General features: G+C 38.7%; 1 protein-coding gene across 4 annotated transcripts in view; it reads left to right on the top strand.

Moving 5' to 3' along the window:
* TMLHE (trimethyllysine hydroxylase, epsilon) overlaps positions 1 to 22528 on the top strand; it is a 69531-nt gene that overhangs the window by 26071 nt on the left and 20932 nt on the right. For 3 of the 4 annotated variants that reach the window (XM_024116740.2, XM_024116739.3, XM_024116741.3), the window contains exons 3-6: positions 14055 to 14231; positions 14500 to 14779; positions 16382 to 16501; positions 19628 to 19864. In XM_024116740.2, coding sequence (XP_023972508.1) covers positions 14055 to 14231; positions 14500 to 14779; positions 16382 to 16501; positions 19628 to 19864 — 814 coding nt within the window. The remainder of the gene's footprint in view (positions 1 to 14054; positions 14232 to 14499; positions 14780 to 16381; positions 16502 to 19627; positions 19865 to 22528) is intronic. The other variant, XM_024116742.3, reaches the window with a different exon arrangement.

The following is a 22528-nucleotide window of genomic DNA, read 5'->3' as shown; positions in this document are numbered from 1 at the left end:
TTTCCAAGATTTTGGATCATCTTTACTATCATTATTATGAATTCTTTTTCAGGTAGACTGCCTATTTCCTCTTCATTTGTTAGGTCTGGTGGGTTTTTACCTTGCTCCTTCATCTGCTGTGTGTTTTTCTGTATTTTCATTTTGCTTAACTTACTGTGTTTGGGATCTCCTTTGTGCAGGCTGCAGGTTCATAGTTCCCTTTGCTTTTGGTGTCTGTCCCCAGTGGCTAAGGTTGGTTCAGTGGGTTGTGTAGGCCTCCTGGTGGAGGGGACTAGTGCCTGTGTTCTGGTGGATGAGGCTGGATCTTGTCTTTCTGGTGGGCAGTTCCACATCTGGTGGTGTGTTTTGGGGTGTCTGTAGCCTTATTATGATTTTAGGCAGCCTCTCTGCTAATGGATGGGGCTGTGTTCCTGTCTTGCTAGTTGTTTGGCATAGGGTGTCCAGCACTGTAGCTTGCTGGTCGTTGAGTGAAGCTGGGTCTTGCTGTTGATTTGGGGATCTCTGGGAGATTTTCGCCATTTGATCTTACATGGAGCTGGGAGGTCTCTTGTGGACCATTGTTCTGAAGTTGGTTCTCCTACCTCAGAGGCACAGCCCTGACACCTGCCTGGGGCACCAAGAGCCTTTAGTCCACACGGCTCAGAATAAAAGGGTAGAAAAAATAGGAAGAAAGAAAGGGGATAAAATAAAGTAGACTAAAATAAAAGAAGGTTTTTAAAATAAAAAATAATTATTGAGAAGAAAAATTTTTTAAAGTAAAAAAAAAAAAAACGGGACGTTCAGAACCCTAGGACAAATGGTGAAAGCAAAGCTATTCAGACAAAATCTCACACAGAAGCATACACATACACACTCACAAAAAGAGAAAAAGGGGAAAAATAATATATCTTGCTCCCAAAGTCTACCTCCTCAATTTGGGATGATTTGTTGTCTATTCAGGTATTCCACAGATGCAGGGCACTTCAAGTTGATTGTGGAGGTTTAATCCGCTGTTCCTGAGGCTGCTGGGAGAGATTTCCCTTTCTCTTCTTTGTTTGCACAGGTCCAGCGGTTCAGCTTTGGATTTGGCCCCGCCTCTGTGTGTAGGTCGCCTGAGGGCGTCTCCTCTTCGCTCAGACAGGACAGGGTTAAAGGAGCAGCTGATTCAGGGGCTCTGGCTCACTCAGGCTGGGGGGGAGGGAGGGGCACGGGTGCGGGGCAAGGCTGCGGCGGCAGAGGCCGGCATGACGTTGCACCAGCCTGAGGTGCGCCGTGTGTTCTCCCGGGGAGGTTGTCCCTGGATCCCGGGACCCTGTCAGTGGCGGGCTGCACAAGCTCCCGGGAGGGGCGGTGTGGAGAGTGACCTGTGCTCGCACACAGGCTCCTTGGTGGCAGCAGCAGCAGCCTTAGCGTCTCATGCCCGTCTCTGGGGTCTGCGCTGATAGCCGCGGCTCGCGCCCGTCTCTGGGGCTCCTTTACGTGGTGCGCTTAATCCCCTCTCCTCTCGCACCAGGAGACAAAGAGGCAAAAAAAAGTCTCTTGCCTCTTCGGCAGGCCCAGACTTCTCCCAGACTCCCTCCCGGTGCGCTCTCCTCCGCGGCTCCGGAGCTTCCCCCCTCCGCCACCCACAGTCTCCACCCGCAAAGGGGCTTCTAGTGTGTGGACATCTTTCCTCCTTCACGGCTCCCTCCCACTGGTGCAGGTCCCTTCCCTTTTCTTTTGTGTCTGTTTATTCTTTTTTCTTTTGCCCTACCCAGGTACATGGGGAGTTTCTTGCCTTTTGGGAGGTCTGAGGTCTTCTGCCAGCATTCAGTGGGTATTCTGTAGGAGCAGTTCCACGTGTAGATGTATTTCTGACGTATCTGTGGGGAGGAAGGTGATCTCCGCGTCTTACTCTTCTGCCATCTTCTCTCTTCCCCCGGTACAGCCACTTTGGATGACACTTTTAGAGTTATCTAAAGGTGGGCTTAGATTATTTTAAATGTACATTGTAAACATTAGGAAAACTACTAAAAAGTTTTAAAAAATAGTATGAATAAAGTCAAGAAATGAGATAAAATGGAATCATAAAAAATACCCAAGGAAAATCAGAGAAGGCAGTAAAAGAGGAAAAAAGAAAGGAAACAAGGAGTAAATACAACAAATAGAAAACAGCAAGAAGGTAGATTTAGAGTCAACTACATCAGTAATCTCTTCAAATATAAATTGCCTAACCACACCAGTCAAAATACAAAGATTGTCAAAATGGATCCAAAAAATATTCTACTATAAGTTGTCTACAAGAAACGCACTTTAAATATAAAGACTCAGGATAAAATTTAAGGGATGATGTGGGGACAAGGGATATATGGAGCTGTCTGTACCTTTGTCTCAGTTTTGCTGTGAACCTAAAACTGCTCTAAAAAATAGTCTGCTTAATTTTTTTTTTAATTTAAAGTTAAGGGATGGAAATAGAAACACTCTGCAATGCTAATCAAAACAACAGTAACTGTTAATTTCCGACAAAACAGTCTTCAGAACATGGAAGATTATCATGGATAAAGAGGCACATAACATAGTGATAAAGGGGTCAGTTCTCCAAGAGAATATGTAACAATCCTAAAAATGTAGCACCTAACAATAAACCATCAAAATGCATGAAGCAAAAACTGACAGAGATAAAAGTAGAAATAAACAAATCCACAGTTTCAGTTGGTTTTAATACCTCTCTCAGTAATCGATAGGTTAAGCAGGCACCATCAACCAACTTGACCCAGTTGATATTTATAGAACAATCCATCCAACAACAGTAAAGTACACATTGTTCTGAAGTTTAAATGAAACATTCATCAAGGTAGACCACATTCTGGGCCATAAAACAAAGCTCAAAAATTTTAAAGACTCTAAAAACATGTAGAGTATGTACATTGACCATAACAGAAAAAACTAGTAGTCTATAACAGAAAAGTCCCAAATATTTGGAAATTAAGCTATACACTACCAAAAAATGTATAAGTAAAATAAGTCTCAAGGAAAGTTAAAAATATTTTGAACTAAATGAAAATGAATATACAACTTATCAAAATTTGTGGTAAACAATGAAAGCAGTGGTTGGAGGGGATGTGGATGTTGGAGTGGATGGCAATAAATACACACACAGTCTGTGTGCAGACAACTACAAAACACTGATTAATAACTGAAAAAACATAAATAATTGGAAAGACAGTCCATGCTCATAGATTAGAAGACCCAATATTTTTAAGATGTGAATTCTCAGTATGATCTATAGATTCAGTGCAATCCCACTCAAAAAATCCCAGCAGTCTTTTTTATAGATATTGACAAACTGATTCTAAAATGTATGTGGAAGGGGCTTCCCTGGTAGCGCAGTGGTTAAGAATCCACCTGCCAATGCAGGGGACACAGGTTCGAGCCCTTGTCCGGGAAGATCCCACACGCTGCGGAGCAACTAAGCCCATGCTCACAACTACTGAGCCCATGCACCTAGAGCCTGTGCTCCGCAACAAAAGAAGCCACCGCAATGAGAAGCCCGTGCAACACAACGAAGAGTAGCCCCCCTCGCTGCAACTAGAGAAAGCCCGCACGCAGTAACGAAGACCCAATGCAGCCAAAAATAAATAAAAATTTAAAAAATAAAAAATAAATTAAAAAACTAAAAATTGTATGTGGAGAGACAAAGGTATCAGAATAGCCAATACACTTCTGGAAAAAAATTAAGTCAAAGGGCTTAAGTTAACCTTAGTACAGTTGACACAAACAACACAGGGGTTAGGGTTCCAACTTTATGAGCAGTCAAAAATCTGAGTGTAATTTACAGTCAGCCCTCTGTATATACACAGTTCCTTCATATATGTGGTTTTACATCCACAGATCAATTTAACTGCAAATCAGGTAGTACTATAGTATTTACTATTGAAAAAAATCTGCTTATAAGTGGACCCAAACAGTTCAAACCCATGTTGTTCAAGGATCAACTACAATCAAGGCAGTGTGGTGTTGTCAAAAGGATAGATACATAGAACAGTGGAACAAAATTGAGAGCCCAGATATAGACCCACACAGATATGGTAAACTGAGTTTTGACAAAAGTGCAAAGTCAATTCAATGGAGAAAGTACTGTTTTTTCAACAGGTGGTGTTAGAACAGTTGGACATCCCTATGCAAAAGAGCAAAACAAAACAAAACGTTCACACCTGCCTCATACTTTGTGTAAAAAATAGCTCAAAGTTGATCATAAGCCTAAATGTAAAATGCAAAACTATAAAACTTGTACGAGAAAACGTTTGTTACCTTGGATTGAGCAAAAAGTTCTTAGATGCAACTTCAAAAGCTTAATCCATAAAGGAAAAAAATGGTAAATTGGACTCTATCAAAATTCAAAACATTTTCTCTGTGAAAGACACTGTTAAAAGAATGAAAAGAAAAGCCACACAGATGTGGAGAAAATATTGGCAAACCACATGCTTGAGAAAAGATTTGTATGCAGATTTTAGAAAAACCTCTTAAAACTTAACAATAAGAAAACAAATAACCCAATTTTTAGAAGGGTAGAAAGATCTGAACAGACACTTCACCAGAGGACAAAAGTTTGGCAAATAAGCATATGAAAACATGCTCAACATGATTTCATTAGGTAAATGCAAATTAAAGCCACAATGAGATGCCACTATACACCTATTAGAATGACTAAAATCCCAAAAAAACCTGGCACTACTTAATGCTGACAAGAATGCAGAGCAATAGGAACTTGTATTCATTGCTGGTAATAATAGAAAAATAGTATAGCCACTCTGGAAGAAAATTTGGTAGTTTCTTATAAAGTTAAACATGGACTTGTCAACAGTTGCACTCCTAGGTATTTACCCAACTGATTTGTAAACTTATGTCCACAGCAAAAACCCACACATGAAAAACCACTTTATTCATAATTGTCAAAAGTGGGAAGCTATCAAAATATCCTTCAATAGGTTAATTAATAAACTATAGTACATCCATACAATGGAATAATATTCAGCAATCAAAAGGAATAACATGACATTCTGCTGAAGGCAAAACTATAGGGACAGAAAACAAATCAGTGGTTGCTAGGGGTCTGGAGAATGTGGTTACCCATAAGTATAGGGGAAATGCTAGAATGAATCATGTGGTACTGGATTATAGTTGAAGACATCAGTATAAACTCATGTTTAGACTAATATAGATACAGATGGATAGATGCAGAAATAATTACTGTTGACCCTTGAATAATGCAAGAGTCATGGATGCCAACCCTCTGTGCAGTCAAAAATCCACGTATAACTTGTATACACAGTTCTGAGTCCAAGCTCACTCTGCTCACCACACAACAGGCCAATACATCAGGAGGTGAGGGGTTGGGGCAAGGAGTCCAAGCTCACTCTGCTCACCACACAACAGGCCAATACATCAGGAGGTGAGGTGTTGAGGCAAGGAACAGTGACTTATTTGGAAAGCCGGGCCTCCGAGAAGATGGTGGACTAATGTCCTAGAATACCATCTTATCGGGGTCTGGATGCCAGTTTCTTTTATAGAACAGAGACGGGGAGGAGATGAGGAAGTAAACTAAAAAGGCCACAAGTCTTGCAAAACATCTCCTGGTTTGGCCCGCCTCGGGGAGGGGATGTGTTAATTTCTTCTTTCTTGCAGCCATTCACTGGTGGGCAGGGTCAGGATGTTTCCCTGTGAGCTGAACAAAGGCACTTTAGTTTAACATTCAGGCAGAGAGGCAGGATTACCCAAGGTAGGCCATTATGTATGCCAATGGCTATAGACAACATCCTTTTAGTGAGTATAGTAACAAAAAGCAATGGAGAGCAAAGGTTAAAATAAAAGAAACAGATCCAACATGGAGTCTGATTTTGCTCTTCCCTGGTACAGTTGCTCTGTATCCACATTTCCGCATTCTCGGATTCAACCAACCACAGACTGTGTAGTACCATAGTATGTACTACTGAAAAAAATTCTGTGTGTAAGTGGACCTGTGCAATTCAGACCCATGTTGTTAAACGGTCGACTGTATAGATATGTTTTTACACATAGATTAGTATATTTCCTAGCTCTAGCCACTGATAGGTCCTGGAAACAATGACACCACAGTGGCAATGAGCACACCCAGATCTTGGTTTCTAATACCATGCTCCAAGAAAAGGAACCAAGGGTTCCTTAGAAAAGTGGACTATTCTAGAGCTGGGTCAGAGAAAATACAAGATGAGCCTGGAGAATCTTGAAGTCCCAGAAAGTAAGGAAGTGCTCAAAAAAATGATGAGGCAATGTTAAAGGGACACAGGAGCTAACTAAAAGAGCTTCTAATGGCCAAAGCCAAAACAATTTGAGCAAGAAAATAAATAATATAATATTGGATTATAACCAAAAGTATAAAATAAATATCCATGAATCCATGCTGATATAAATAAATGAATAAATGGGGAGAGTACATATAAATGTCCCATACAAAAGAATTCCAAATAATTTATGTAGATATTCCTCCTCCCCCAACTATGGAGGTGGATCTTAAGTCCCCAGTCCTAGAATGCAGGCTGCACTTAGTGATTTGCTGCCAAAGAATAGAATATGGAAGGAGGGTGGGGTAACTTAAGTAGAGAAATGTAGCAAACACTACCTTTGATAGCATGTACCAGTGATATGAAATGGTGAGAAGGGCACCTCACTCCTGTGGCTATCTTCCCCAAAACTTATAACCCCACTTTAACCATGATAAAAGCATCAGATAAACCCAAATTGTGGGACATTCTAACAAAATGCCTGACCAGTACCTCTCAAAACTGTCAAGGTCATCAAAAACAAGGAAAGTCACAGCCCAGAGGAGCCTAAGGAGACATGATGACTAAATGTAATGTGGGTCTTGGATAGGATCCTGGGACAGAAAAAAGACATTAGGGGAAAACTAATAAGATTCAAATAAATTATGGGATTTAATTAATAAATAATGTATCAATATTCATTCATCAGTTGTGACAAATTTACCATACTAATGTATGATATTAGTAATAAGGGAAACTGGGCAAGGGCTATATGGGAACTCTTTGTATTTGCAACTTTTCTGTAAACTTAAAGTCATTCTCAAATTTAAAACAAATTTATTAACAGAGAGGTAATGGAAACCTCAAGCCATAAGTTTCACTATGAAAGGGAATATGAGGTGGAGTGGTAGTGGAGGGGGAATATTGTTTTAAGATGGAAGACATTGCAACATGTTCACTGATGAGAATGATCCAGTAGGAGGGGAAAATTTGATGATGCAAAAGAGGGGGATAGAAAAATTTCAGAAGTGTAGTACCTGAGTAGGAAAGAGATAGGATCTGATTCATAAATGAGAGTGTTGGCCTTGATTAGGTGCACAGATATTTCAACCATAGTAACAAGAAGGAAGGCAGAATATATGGGCACAGATGCATGTAAGTGGGTGGATGTGGAGATTGTCTTCTAATTGCTTCCATATTCTCTTTGAAGGAGTAAGCAAGGTAATCAGTTGAAAGTGGGAAGGGAGAGGTGGTGTTGGCAGTTTGAGGAGAGAAGATACTATGTATAATAGTGTTCTTGGAGAGTGAGTAAGTGATTTTACTAAGAAATTATGCAAGGACTGTTTGGCAGCGTTGAGTACTCATTTGATATTTTTGGTGATGATTTTAAAATGAAAGTAACCAATACAGTTTAATTTTTTTTCTCTAACAATGTTTAGCTGCTTGGCTGCAGGCACAGAGGAGGTGTGGACCTGAGTGTATCCGGGTCAGAGCTTTGTCAGGGAGATAGGGGGGCAAGGGAGTTAAGGGTGTTTGCAAGGAATTAATTAAAATGACGGATCATGGAAGGTGGGCCCTGTAAGGAGGGAATCGAAGACATTAAAGGAGGCAAGATGATGGATAACAAAAAGGAGCTTATGGTCAATGGATTGAAGCTTTTTGTGTAGTTGAAGGGTTATTACAGTGAAGAGTGCCTGAATAATTGAGCTGGAAAAGGAACAACAGGTAGTCAGAGTATAGGGTGTTTGAAATGAAAATTATGAAGGTATTACAATTAATAATGATGAAGCTGCCAAGAATGATGACAGGGGAAGGGGTGGTGGGGTGACAGTAAACTGATCTTCATTTATTTAAAAATAAAGTGACTCAGGAGATACATGATTAGAGTATGAAGAAGTTTAGAGTTATATAGGATAGCATGAGCTTCAAAGCAGCAATGAGGCAACTATCCTACCAGGATTACTACAGCCTTGCCTTGCTCCCTTGATGATCCAGAAACTAGAGCAGTTTTTCCAAAGTTCAATCTGATTTTAGTACTCTGATTTTAAAAATCGCTTTATAGAGGCCCACTGTTAGAGATGATGATTGGCTGAAGGTGGCAGGAGAAAAGAGTGGAAATGGAGAGGTCAGGTGGATTTCAGAGTGATATAAGAGGCGGAAGTAACAAACCTTCGTGATTGATTAAATGTAGGTTACAAGAGAAATGAGTTGAGTCCTAAGTTTCTCTTCTGTATTGACATTTTGGCCAGACCTAATTAATAAACATTTGTTCAGTGTCAACTTTATACAGAACTGAGAACTTCTAGAGAACCAAAGACGGAGACATAGTCCCTACCTTAATGTAAACATAAAACATAAAATGAGTAAATAAATATAAGAAGCATAAATAGCTTATGCCATATGCAAATGTAAATTAAATTGATACATACCAACTACTTAATTTCAAAGAAAGTGTAGGGTTAGTCAAGGAATCTTCCTTGAATTAAATTAATTTTTAACTAGATTTTGAAAGAAAAGATGGTCATTTAATTAGAGGAGCCTGTAATTTTAAGGAGAAAAATGGCAAGAGCAGAGGTAATAATGAATTCCAGCCATGGAAAGGACAGTAAGCATACCAACTTGACTAAAATAAAGGGGATTTTTTGGAGCCTTTTAAGATATGAGTCCATCCCCATAGTACAAATTATTCCACTACTGTACAGTATGTGCTTGGCAACTTCTCACCCATCTAATAGGGCAGGAGAAGATCATTCATAGTTTTGATGACAGGATCATTCTCATTTCTGAATGAGCAAGTACCAGGAGCCAGGTGTTGTGATAAATGCGAAGCATGCAGTGATGGAGAAGACACATTCCCTATCCTCAAAGTACCGTCTTATGGCAAAAACAAACACACAGACAGTTATAAGACAGTGTGATAAATGCTTTTAGACAGCCTATGGAGTGCTATAAGAACAAAGAGGAGAGTTACCTAACCCAAACTAAAGGGTTACAAATGACTGCCTACAGGATTTGAGCAGAATCATGAATATTTAAAGATGAATTGGGAAAAAGGGTGAGAAGGTAAGGATGAATGTTCTGGTCAGGGAACTGCATGTGCAAGAGCTTGAAGGTTATAGTTGTCAGAACCCTGGGTTACCTCAGTATCATGACCAATCTGAATGAGGGTTGGTGGTACTTAATCACCCTCATCACTCTAAGGGAGTGGTTCTCAATATTTTTAGTTTATGAATCTCATAGAAATTCTGTTGCAAGCTATGGATCCTCTCCATAGAAAAATACAGAACTACACACACACACATACACGTGTGCGCGCGCACACACACACACACACACACACACACACACAGAGTTTTACATATCATTCCATGGATCCTAGGTCAAGAACTTCAACTTCAGATCACCACCAAATAATAGCCCCATTCCACAGTATCAGCAGTTGCTATATCAGAGACTCTTTCAATTAACTTCAGTGTCTGGATTTTCAAGCATTCAGCACCAACTTTTGACTCATGACTAGAAAATGTTATAGGTACATGGAGGTGATGCCCCAGTGGTCCACTCTGCTTCTCTCCCAAGGCTGTTAGAAGGGAAAGGCATTTCCTCCCAGGTAATAAGCTACCTACTAGCAGCATGCCTGACTTAGACAATAGGATTTCTTGTAATACTCTTCTCAGTTTGTATGGACTGCATGGATCACTCTTTTCTGTTTCTATATGTATCTCAGGGTTTTTTCTTGAAAATCTGGACATTTTAGGTTATATCTTATAGAAACTGATTTCTGACCTCGGAGGGGGATTGTTGCTGTGTGTTTTGTTTATTTGTTTATTGACTTCTCTGGAGTAATTCGTTTTTATTTTTAACTATGGCTTCTATGTATCACAGTGGGGTCAGCATAACTCAGTGGTCCTCAACTGGGGGGATTTTGCCACCACAGGAGACACTTGGCAATGTCTGGGAACATTTTTATTTTTTATTTTATTTTTATTTTTTAACATCTTTATTGGAGTATAACTGTTTTACAATAGTGTGTTAGTTTCTCCTTTACAACAAAGTGAATCAGTTATACATATACATATGTTCCCATATCTCTTCCCTCTTGTGTCTCCCTCCCTCCCACCCTCCCTACCCCACCCCTCTCATGGTCACAAAGCACAGAGGTGATCTCCCTGTGCTATGCGGCAGCTTGGGAACATTTTTAGTTGTCACAACTGGCGAGGAGGATGCTTCTAGCATCTAGTGGGTGGAGACTAGGGGTGCTGTTAAGCATCCTACAATGCACAAGACAGTGCCCTGCAACAAAAAATTATCTAGCCCTAGATTTCCATAGTACCAAGGTTTGAGAAACCCTGGTATAGTTTAATGGCCAGCTAACAGTTGGTCAGAGGTTAACCTAAAAACCTTAAGCCAATAAGGCTTCCACCTTTTGCCAATGGATGTGTGTGTGGATTGGGGCACACAAAGTTTAGGCTGTTTATAAGTCTGCCCAGGCTTTCAGTTTCTGCCATTCTTCACGTCTCCATTGTGCCTCACATTCCTCCAGGGCCATGTCCATAACTAGGGCCCTTTCCAATCTCTCCTTATTGTGCACACAGCCCTGCATGTGTGCACAGCCTTACCGAACACCGGGGATGTGAGGGGGGCTTTCCAAGGCCCACTATAGCTGTCTCATTCCCTTGATCCCCTTGATAGATTTCTGGCTGTTCTGCAGATCTATTGCTTGTCCCAACCAGTATGCCTTCCTTGATTGTATTCAACACCCAGGGCCATGGAATTTTTATGTGCTCTGCTCCAAATCAATTTAGTCCCCTTCAGCAGCAAAGCTGCTGGCTTTCTTGGCTTGCCTGCCCTGGTAGAACTATTGCTGATGGAGCTGGTAGGGGTGGGGTAGGGAGTGGAAGCACCCCAAGCTAAAACACACAGATTCCCACTGTTCTTACCCAAGGTTCAATAGTTTGTCTTGACTAAATGCTTCTTAATTTGTTGTAAGCCTTTGGTCAATTTCCAGGTCCTAAAATGGTTGTTATTGGTAATTTTGTCCAGTTTTATCATTGTTATTGGGGGAGAGGATTTTCCAAGCTCCTTACTCTGCCTTTCCTGAAGTCTCACCTTCAGAGATTCCCAAGACTACACTTTGAGAAACACTAGCATAGGACTTTGCAGTTGGACAACTTGAGTTCACGTCCTAGGTTCACCACCTAATGATTATATGATCTTACAAAGTTATTTAACATCTCTGAGCTTTAGTTTCCTGTCCTTAAAGTGAGAATGATAACATTGTACAAAGTCAATTTGAGGAGTACAGATATACTGCATTTTTTAACTGTTTATTAGGATCTCATTGTAGATACACCACAGTTTATTCAGCTATTCCTCAACTTCCCCCACTGATGGACATTTAGTCGTATTTTCTAATTATTTTGCTATTACAAACAAAACTATTATGAATATCCTTGTGCATACCTCTTCATATGTGACGGTTTCTATAAGGTAAGTACTGAGAGGTGAATTTCTGGGTCAAGCAATAAATATACATATTTTTTATTATTTTCATAGAAACTTCCAGATTGCCATTCAGTGTGTCTTCACCAATTTATACTCACATTACCAATGTTTGAGAGTATGCATTTCTCCACATCTTTTGAAAACACATGTTTTAATCAAACTTTAAAATTTTTGTCACTCTGATGGATAAAAAATGATATCTTAATACCCATTTCTCTGATTACTAATAAGGTTAGAAGAGTTCATGTGTTTACTGGTCAATTCTGGTGACTTTCCTATTGATATCCTTTGGTCATTTTTCTATTGAGTTTTTATCTTAATGATCACAAGGATTTATTCTATATCCTGGGTATTAACCCTTTTATGTTAAAAAGATTTTTCCTGTTACTTGTCTTTTAACTTTGTTTTTTGCATTGTTTGCAAAACAGAAGGTTTTTATTTTCATATACACAAATTATCTTTTATGCTTTTTGTGTCATATTAGAAAGGCTTTTCCTACCTCAAAGTTGTCAATATATAATAGTTTTATTTTTTATATTTTACTCTATCAGTAATTTACTGTTGAGGCTGACGTGACTCTAGAATCAATTTTTCAAAATTCATTTTTCCAAAACTAGTTATTGAGTAATCTGTCTTTTCACCACTATTACAAAATGCCACCTTTAACTTATACCATATTTTCATGTACAGTTGAGTCTGTTTTGAGACTCTATTCTGTCCCCTTGATCTCTTAGTCCATTCTGCATGAATATCATACTTTTTAAATGACTATAGCTTTATAATACATTTTTATATCTAATAAGACTTCCCCTCCATGCCTTTCTTTTTCTTTCTCAAAATTGTTACGTTATTAATTCTGAGTATGATTCCTGGAATTAGCCTGTCCAGTACACGAAAATTTTCACTGGGATTTGGATTGGAAGTACACGGAGTTTTGTGTATTAATTTGTGGGAGAATTCCTATCTTTTCATTATTGAATCTGCCCATCTGTGAGCATATTTCTCCATTCAAGTTTCCTTCAAGTCTTTCAGGATAGTTTTATAGATTTCTCCATAGTAGTCTTCCACATTTTCATTTTTTCCCAGACACTTTATAGTTTTTGTTCCTCTTATAAGTTTGAACTCCTTTTTATTTACCTTGTCTAAATGAATAACCTGATATATAAGAAAGTTTGATTTTTTGCTAACTTTTTATTTTGATACATCTTCAAACTAACAGAAAAGTTGCAAGAATGGTACAAGGACCTCCTTTACATCCTCTATCCATGTCTTCTTTTTATATACTTGAATGGCTTCATTTTCCAAATTTAGAACTCTGATCTGTTTTGAGTTTATCATGGACACCCATTGACAATATGAGGTATGGGCTCAATTTTATCTCTTTGCAAATGATTATCAGTTGTCCCAACACCGTTTATTTAAAAATTCATTTTCCAGGGCTTCCCTGGTGGTGCAGTGGTTGGGAATCCGCCTGCCAATGCAGGGGACACGGGTTCATGCCCCGGTCCGGGAAGATCCCACATGCCGCGGAGCAGCTGGGCCCGTGAGCCATGGCCGCTGAGCCTTCGCATCTGGAGCCTGTGCTCCACAACAGGAGAGGCCACAACAGTGAGAGGCCCGCGTACCACCAAAAAAAAAAAATTCATTTTCCACAGTGATTACACCTGCCAATTTTTACATACCAAATTTCTATATGCATTCATGTATATTTTTGGACTTTTTATACTCTTCTGTTGTTTTATCTGCCTTTTCCTATACCAACATCACACTGTTTTAATCATAGAAGGTCTATACTATGTTTTAATATCTAGTAGGGGGCTAGTGTCCCCCTTATTGCTCTTGCTTATTTCTTGGTAGAAGACTTTTTTTTTTTTTTGCGGTACACGGGCCTCTCACTGTTGTGGCCTCGTTGCGGAGCACAGGCTCTGGACGCGCAGGCTCAGCGGCCATGGCTCACGGGCCCAGCCGCTCCGTGGCATGTGCCTCTCACTGTTGTGGCCTCGTTGCGGAGCACAGGCTCTGGACGCGCAGGCTCAGCGGCCATGGCCCACGGGCCCAGCCGCTCCGTGGCATGTGGGATCCTCCCGGACCGGGACACGAACCCGTGTCCCCTGCATCGGCAGGCGGACTCTCAACCACTGCACCACCAGGGAAGCCCCAGTAGAAGACTTTTTGAAGGAAGTTTTCTGGGTCCTGATTTTTTAGTTTTCCTAAATAAATATTTATTTATTTTTATAAAATAAATAATGTAAAATAATATAATAATATAAAAGAGTGTGATCTTTTCCTTAGAACTGCAATATGCTAACACCGTGATGCGCTTCGATTATGTCTGGCTTCGAGACCACTGCCGCTCAGCATCTTGCTACAACTCCAAGACTCACCAGCGCAGCCTAGACACTGCCACTGTGGATTTATGTATCCAGCCAAAGACCATTCGTCTGGATGAGACCACACTCTTTTTCACTTGTGAGTGGACAGGAGACTTGGTCTTCTTTGGGGTACTCTTTTAAAGAACAATTGTTTTACAAAAAAATGGTTTGCCCCTTTCCAAAACAGGGTATTCTTTTAGTTACTCTTTGTTTTGCCTTTCTTTGGAAGCATTTATTTTTGAACCTTTTATTTTTCTTCTTAAATAAAATTGCTCTAATCTACAGCTGACATCATTCTTAACCAGTAAATTATTGGCAGTATTTGTAATTATTATTTTTAATGCCTTTTATTTTTCCCTTAAAAGGGCCAGATGGTCATGTGACTAGATACGATTTGGATTGGCTGGTGAAAAACAGCTATGAAGGGCAGAAACAAAAGGTCATCCAGCCTAGAATCTTATGGAATGCTGAAATCTACCAGCAAGCCCAAGTTCCATCTGTAGATTTCCAGAGCTTCTTAGAAACCAAGGAGGGACTGAAGAACTTTCTACAAAACTTTCTGCTCTATGGAATTGCTTTTGTAGAAAATGTCCCTCCTACTCAGGAACACACAGAGAAGTTGGCAGAAAGGATCAGCTTGATCAGGTAAGTCATTAGTTTCCTGCTATCTGCAGAAATTAATTTCCAGTGACAGGTATGGTCACCCTCGTTTTTCCAGAATATTTTGTGGCCTGAATAACGGGATTCCCATTTATAGTGCTTTATTTGAAGCCCAGATTTCTAATCTCTAAAGACACTTACATGTTAAATATAGTGAAGACTTCAAAGTCATTGGTATTTTTTTCGAACCCAGTGATGCTCAAAGTAGGAGTTGGTCATTGTACACTAGAAAGAGCACTAACTGTGAGTAAAGAGAACCAGATAGTAGTCTGAGTTCTACCATCAAGCAGTTGGGTAAACAGACAGCTGCATAACACACACACCCCTACCCTCAATCCCCACCCCCGCCACCCCAGTAGCCTCTATTTTCCTATCTGATCAGTAACGGGATTGAATAAGATGGTATTTAAAGATCATCTACTTTTGACCTTCTATTATTCCTAAGGCTTAATTCAGAGCCTGGTGGTTAATACTACCGCCTTATACTGTATAGCATTTAACCAGCATATTCAAATCTGTTATTTTCATTGGTCATTATAGTAATCCTGATAAGTGTGTATTTTATCTCCTGTTCTACTGATGAGGCTCTTGAGGCGCAAATGTATTAAGTGGCTTGCCCAGGACTGCTCTGCTAGTAAGCAGTAGAACTGGGATTCAGATAGCTCAGGTTTCCTGATCCTAAATACAATGTTCTTTCCATTGCATTTCTAGGTAGTATATAGATTTATCTTCTGTAGTATTAAATGTGATGTAAACCAACTTTGTTATAATTAGTACTTTCCTTTTATTTCATAAGAGCCAGATATAGCTCATTGTGTAGCAGACAGTATGCTGGGTCATTTGCCCTATCCTAGTAGAGCATAATTAACATTTGTGAACCATTCAGTTTCAAACACAGTTTGAGAACTTTCAAGTAAAAAAGCTGTGCTAGTAAGCAATAAATTGACAGGGCTTTAGAGGTTATAGTTCAAAAGGAAGACCATTTCCTGTTTGGATTTTGAGGGTTCAGAGAATAAGATGAACTCTGAAAGCTAAAGAATTAAAGTGACCTTTAGTCAGATCTGAGCCTACTAGGAAAATAACTATGAAATCAAAACCCATGATGTTATTGTATCTCTCCTCAAGGAGAGATACAATAACAGTGATACAGCAACTCTCACTAAATACTTGCTAATATAAACTATCCTTTCTCTTTTTCTTATTCCTCCATGTCTAAAAGATGGGTGAAGATCTACATTAATCACTTCTAAAAGCAGGTACCCAAAAAAATCTTTTTCTATGTGAGGAAGGTGAGTGCAGGACAGAAGTTTGAGTGTGAAAGCTATTAAAACTAGAAACATAAACAGAGTGGGATGATTCCCTAAGCTTTCAAACTATATTATCCTTTCACCCTTTTCCCCCCAGCTTCCTAGAATATTACTCAGTGGAGGAATTGTTTAGACTGGTGATGTGCTCAACTGTCATATTTACCTTATAGATGGAAATCTGGAGCCAAAAATTCTATTGTTATTTATGAATAATTAAAGAAAGTATTGGAAAGAGTTTTGAATGATAGGAATGAAAGGTTTCCTATACTTCATTTGACAGAGAAACCATCTATGGGAGGATGTGGTATTTCACTTCAGACTTCTCCAGGGGTGACACTGCGTACACCAAGCTAGCTCTGGATCGGCACACTGACACTACCTATTTTCAAGAGCCCTGTGGGTAGGTGGATTAGAATTTTCCAAAGTGGGATCGTTACGTGTGACAGTCTTGAATAGTTTCTTAATCATTCTCTGTTTTATTTGAACCAAGATCATATCTGCTGCTGATGATTTGTATGACTGTTTCTTTTCTCCTTAGAAACATGATCATTTCTGAACACCCTAGCTCAGTCTTCTTTAGACTTATAGGAATAAAATTTTTGAAATGATTGAAAATCTACCTTACTACATAAATGGATGTAAATTTTGTTTAATTTACATTTTTTCTCAAAGTAATTACAAATAACTTACCAAAAATATATTGATTAACCATTAGTTTGGGAATTTGTACAGTTTTTCATATTTAGTTATTATATTGCAAAGGGGTCAATCTTTCAAACACAGCTACTTTGGGTATGGTAGTAAGAAGAATTAAAATCCAATTTACAAGAAGTTGGAGAGGAGGAATGAATGAAAAATAACCTTCTCACATGGACTCAGAAGCTATTGAGTCAAAGATAACGTATACCATACTTTTTTCCAGCTTTATTGAGATATAATTGACATATGACATTGTGTAAATATAAGGTGTACAATGTGTTGATTTGATATGGTCATATACTGTAATATTATTACCATCAGTAGCTAACAGAGAGTAGATCTTAAATCGTCTCACCACAGAAAAGAAATAGTAATTATTTGACATGATACATTGATTTCCTTTAAGGGTTTGGAACCTAAGAATATTTGGTTCAGAGGAGGAAGAATAAAGCATCTTTTTGACATCCTGCTCAATGTTATCGATATACAAAAAGCCCTGCATCCTCATCCTACAGGATGCAGAAGGAAGAATATGAGGAAATGGGATGAGAAACAGTTGGACAGGGGTTGAGGTTCAAATATTGACTAGCTCTTTTCTCTCTGACCACTACCAGAGATACACAGTTGTCTGTGCCTTTAATTTAACCCTTTCTAATCAATGGCAAGGACCAGGTACATGAGCAGTATGAGAGTGGTTAAGAGTTCAGGCTATGGCATCAACCAGACCTGGATTTGTATCCCAGCTGGAACATAGGTTAGCTTTGTGATCTTGGAAAATAACCTCTCTGTGCTTCAGTTTCTTCATCTGTAGAATGGGACTAGTAATAAAACCTGTCCATTTGTATTGCTTAGGGATTAAGTTACATGATGTATTTAAAGCACTTGGCATACTTCCTAGAACATAATAAATGTTCAATAAATACTAGCTATTATTATTATCATTTTAGCCATTGTCGTCATCATCATCATCATTGTTATATGCCTTATGCTTTCTAAAGCTACCGTTGCTCAGGATCTCATCCTTTCCAACCTCCTTGGCGATTTCTCTCTCCTGTATCTTCAGCCTTCCATACATATTGACTCCTTCCTATCAGCTTCTCATTTCTTAAATCTCTACTTTTGTACACTTCCTTTAACTCTATCTCCTTCTAGTTACAGCCCCACCTTACTCCTCACCTTCACAGCTAAACTTATTAAAATAATTGTCTACATTCAGTGTCTTTTCATTCTCACTTCTCATTCACTCTTCAAACCTGTAGTCAGCTAGTTTATCCACCCCCCTCCCAATTAAAATTTATCTCTCCAAAGTCACCAGCAACTAACTTATTGCCATACTCAGTGTGTACCTTTCAGTCTTCATCTTATTTGACCCCTGGGGCCATTAACCACTACCTCTTCTTAAATATCCTTTCTTTTCTAGTTTTCCTTCTATATCTATAGCCATTTTTCCTCAGTCTCCTGTGCTAGCTTATTTTCCTTTGTCCATGTCGTAAATATTGTTGTTTCTCAAGGTTTTCTCCTTCTCCCTCTTGTCTTACTTGAAATGATCTCTCCAAATGACTTCTTCCATGCTCTTGGCTTTAGCTATCACCTACAGACAACTACAAAATCTACCTCTCTTCTAAGGTAAACATCTTCAACTGGCTACTAAGTAATCCTAACCTAGAAATTTCACAGAAAGGTCAACATAGCCAGAACTGACCTTTCTCATTTTAATTGTATTTACCCTAGGTTCTCCTTGATTTTATCCCTTCTATCTTTATTTATGTTTATTACTTATTTTACTTTGTTGTTTACTTTTCCTTATTTTTGCTTTTTTCCTAAATTACTATTAATTTTATTTTCCCCTTGTTAATTTGAAATTTTTACTTTAGTTTTCCAGTCCATTAATAGTTGCATTTCCTTTTCCTGTTAAATTTTCAGCCATATATAACTCAACTATTTCAGCATGTCCTTAAACTGAACCTCTTCCTCAACCCCTCTCACCCCCTTATTATCATCCAATTATGCATCTGCCTGCGTTCTCTTGGCAGATGGCATTATTATTTGTCAGGTTGTCCAGGTGAAAAACCTGCAGTCATTCTAGATATTTGCCTGTTCTTCGTCCTCTGTCGTGTTGCTTAGGTGTGTCCTCTTTTCTATAAAACCCTTCTCTAAGCTCAAGCCCTCAGTATTTTCTCTGCTATTTCAGTTATCCAAGTTGTTTTCCATGTTTTTTGTCATCTTACTTCCCACCAGTTCATCTCCTATCTCACTTTAAACTCCTTGTTTTACGTTGATATCTTTGGTCATACTTTTTTTTCTTTTGCCTGGAATGCCCTCTCCTCACCTCAATCTCATTTCAGCCCGACTCTTGTTCATTCTTTAAGACTAAGCAAAACCATTCTCATCCACCTCCAAAAACATTTCTCTATACAACACACCACTACAATAATTTCCTCTGTTTATGGCCCCACTGTATCTTGTATACAACTTTATTATAGTGCCTGTTGGTATTTACTTGCTTCATCTCTTCTTAGTAGACTGGCCTTCTTTCAAACAGAGACTATATCTTATTCATGACGGTATTCCCTGGGTCTGTCACGTATAGCCGTCAATACATGTTAAATATGCTTAGGAGGAACCTGTAGTGGCATTAATATTTCAAAGCACAAAAAAGTACAGCTGGCTATGAAGGGAAGACAATTGGGAAATGAGATTTATTTCTTAGTGAAAAGAAAATGACACAAGTGGAGTCAATAATCATTACATATATTTTTTTTCTAAAATTTTGATATATTCTCTTTTCTCCACTGAACAGAATAATTTAATTTTTCCCCCTCTTTAGCATTCAAGTGTTTCACTGTCTTAAGCATGAAGGAACAGGTGGCAGGACACTGCTAGTAGATGGATTCTATGCAGCAGAACAGGTACTTCAGAAGGCACCTGAGGAATTTGAACTCCTCAGCAAAGTGCCATTGAAGCATGAATATATTGAAAATGTTGGAGAATGTCACAACCACATGATTGGGGTAGGGCCAGTCTTAAATATCTACCCGTGGAATAAAGAGCTCTATATGATCAGGTGAGTACCAAAGAACTATCTCTTAGTGTAATGTATTTGTCAGGTATTAGTCTTCTAATGTAATGAAAATTCCTAATATCCTATGTCTGTCACATTTTAATATTGCTATTGTATAGCTTTCTATTAGTACAATTTCCATTCTTATTATAATTCCCATGGAATAATAAATAGGCCAACAGACAAGGAATGCTAGATTGGAGGGGGAAGATATTTCACATAGCATTTAAAAATGAAAACATTTGGGCTTCCCTGGTGGCGCAGTGGTTGCGAGTCCGCCTGCCGATGCAGGGGACACGGGCTCGTGCCCAGGTCCGGGAGGATCCCACATGCTGCGGAGCGGCTGGGCCCGTGAGCCGTGGCCGCTGAGCCTGCGCGTCCGGAGCCTGTGCTCCACAACGGGAGAGGCCACAGCGGTGAGAGGCCCGCGTACCGCAAAAAAAAAAAAAAAAAAAGGAAAGAAAAGAAAACATTTTAAAAACAAAAAACAGTTATTAAATTGTGCTCAGTCACCAAATAGCTAGGGTACCCAAAGTCATGATAGCAACAACATTTGACTGTTGCTCAGATTTATGCAAATCTCCTGACCTGTGTATATCCAACAGTCTACTAGGTATTGCCACCTAGTATCTTGTAGGATCATAAAGCACAGTTTATTCAAAACTGAACTCATCATCTCCACTCATTTCAGGCCTTCTCCTTCACACTGAATTGTGAAGATAAAAATAAATTGTTGCCCCTGTCTTTGCCCCTAGATTGTAGTAGGAACTACATAAATACTAAATCACTTCCCTGGGATAAGCTCCACTGGAAAACTCTCCCTCAGTCATTCTTATATCTCAGTTGCCTAGAACAATGAGTAGGTGCTCAATATTCTCCCCAACATTTTATTACGAACATTTTTCGTAATACAGAAAAGTTGAAAAGCATTTACAAGAAAACTGATATACCTAGCACCTAGATTCTACCATTGAGATATTACTATACTTACTTTATTACCTACCTATCCATCTTTCTATCCCTCTGTTTATCTATCAATTAATCTTATTTTTGATACATTGGAAAGTACATTGCAGATATGAGTATATGTCCCCCTAATATACTTCAACATTTATAACCTTAAGTCTAAAGTTCAATATTTGTTTACAGATCTTTAATTTTGATATAAAATATACATACAGTGATGTTATAAATATTGAATATACACTTGCTGAGTTTTGAAAAATGCATACACCTATGTAACCCAAACCCCTATCAAGATATCGAATATTACCATCACTACAGAAAGTAACTTTATTCCCCTTCTCAGTCCAACCCTGCACATACACTGAGAGGAAAACCCTGTTTTGATTTTTTTACCACCACAGATTAGTTTTGCCTGTTCTAGCAATTCATATCATGGAACAAATCCATTCTTTTATGAATAAACCTGAGCTGTTTCCTGTTTGGGGTTATGAATAAAGCTTCCATGAATGTTCATGTAAAAGTATCTTTGTAGATATGTGTTTTCATTTCACTCAGATAAATACCTAAGAATGGAACTGCTGGATCATAGAGTAGATGACTTTTTAGTTTCATTAGCAACTGCCAGAACTTTTACTAAAGTACTTGTTCCATTTTACATGGACATCACCAGTGTATGAAAGTTGTACCCACTCCACATCCTTGTTAATACTTGGTGGTGTCAGTCTTATTAATTTTAGCCATTATGGTGGGTATCTCCTTGGGGTTCTAATTTACATTTTTTGGTGATTGATGATGTTGAGCATCTTTCCATGTGCATGTTGACCATTCATATATTTTCTTTTGCTAAGTATCTAGTTAGATCTTTTGCCCGTTTTTTCACTGGATTGTCTTTTCATTATTGAGTTGTAGGAGTTCTTTATATACTCTGGTTACCAGTTCTTACCTGATATGTTTTAGGAATATTTTCTTCTAGTCTGTGGCTTACCTATTTATTTTTTTAACTGTGATGTTTGATAAGCAGAAAATTTTAATTTTAATGAAATGTAGTTGATCAGTTTTTTCCTTAATGATCATTGAATCTGTGACCTGCATAAGAAATCTTTGACTACCCCCATGACATAGTGATATTCTCCTATGTTTTCTAAAGGTGTTATGGTTTTATCTTTTACATCTAAGTCAGTGATCTACCTCAAACTAATTTTTTACATGTTGTGAGGTAAAGGTAGAAGTTCCTGTTTTATACACATGGATACTCAGGTGTTATAGCACCACTTGTTGAAAAGACCTTCCTTTCCCCCATTGGATTACCTTTGCAACTCTGTCAAAAATCAAATGACCATATAAATGTGAGTTTGTTTCTGGACCCTCTGTTTGGTTCCATTATCTATTTGTGGATCTTTATGACAGCTCCACACAGTCTTGGCTACTGCAGGTTTATAGTAATTCTTGAAGTCAGATAATATGTTTGTCAACTTTGTTATTTTTCAAGATTATTTTGGATATTCTAGGTCAGGGGTTTACACACTTTTCTGTAAAGGGCCAAATAGTAAATATTTTAGGCCTTGTAGGCCGTATGGTCTCTATTGCGACTACTCAATGCTGCGTGGAAGCACAACAGCAGCCATAGACAATACGTAAATGCATGGGTGTAGCTGTGTTCCAATAAAACATTATTTACAAAAACAGGCAGGAGGCTGGGTT

This window comes from Physeter macrocephalus, chromosome 21, assembly GCF_002837175.3.
Source record: "Physeter macrocephalus isolate SW-GA chromosome 21, ASM283717v5, whole genome shotgun sequence".
Classification (NCBI taxonomy): Eukaryota; Metazoa; Chordata; class Mammalia; order Artiodactyla; family Physeteridae; genus Physeter; species Physeter macrocephalus.
This window is presented reverse-complemented; position numbering and strand designations above follow the sequence as displayed.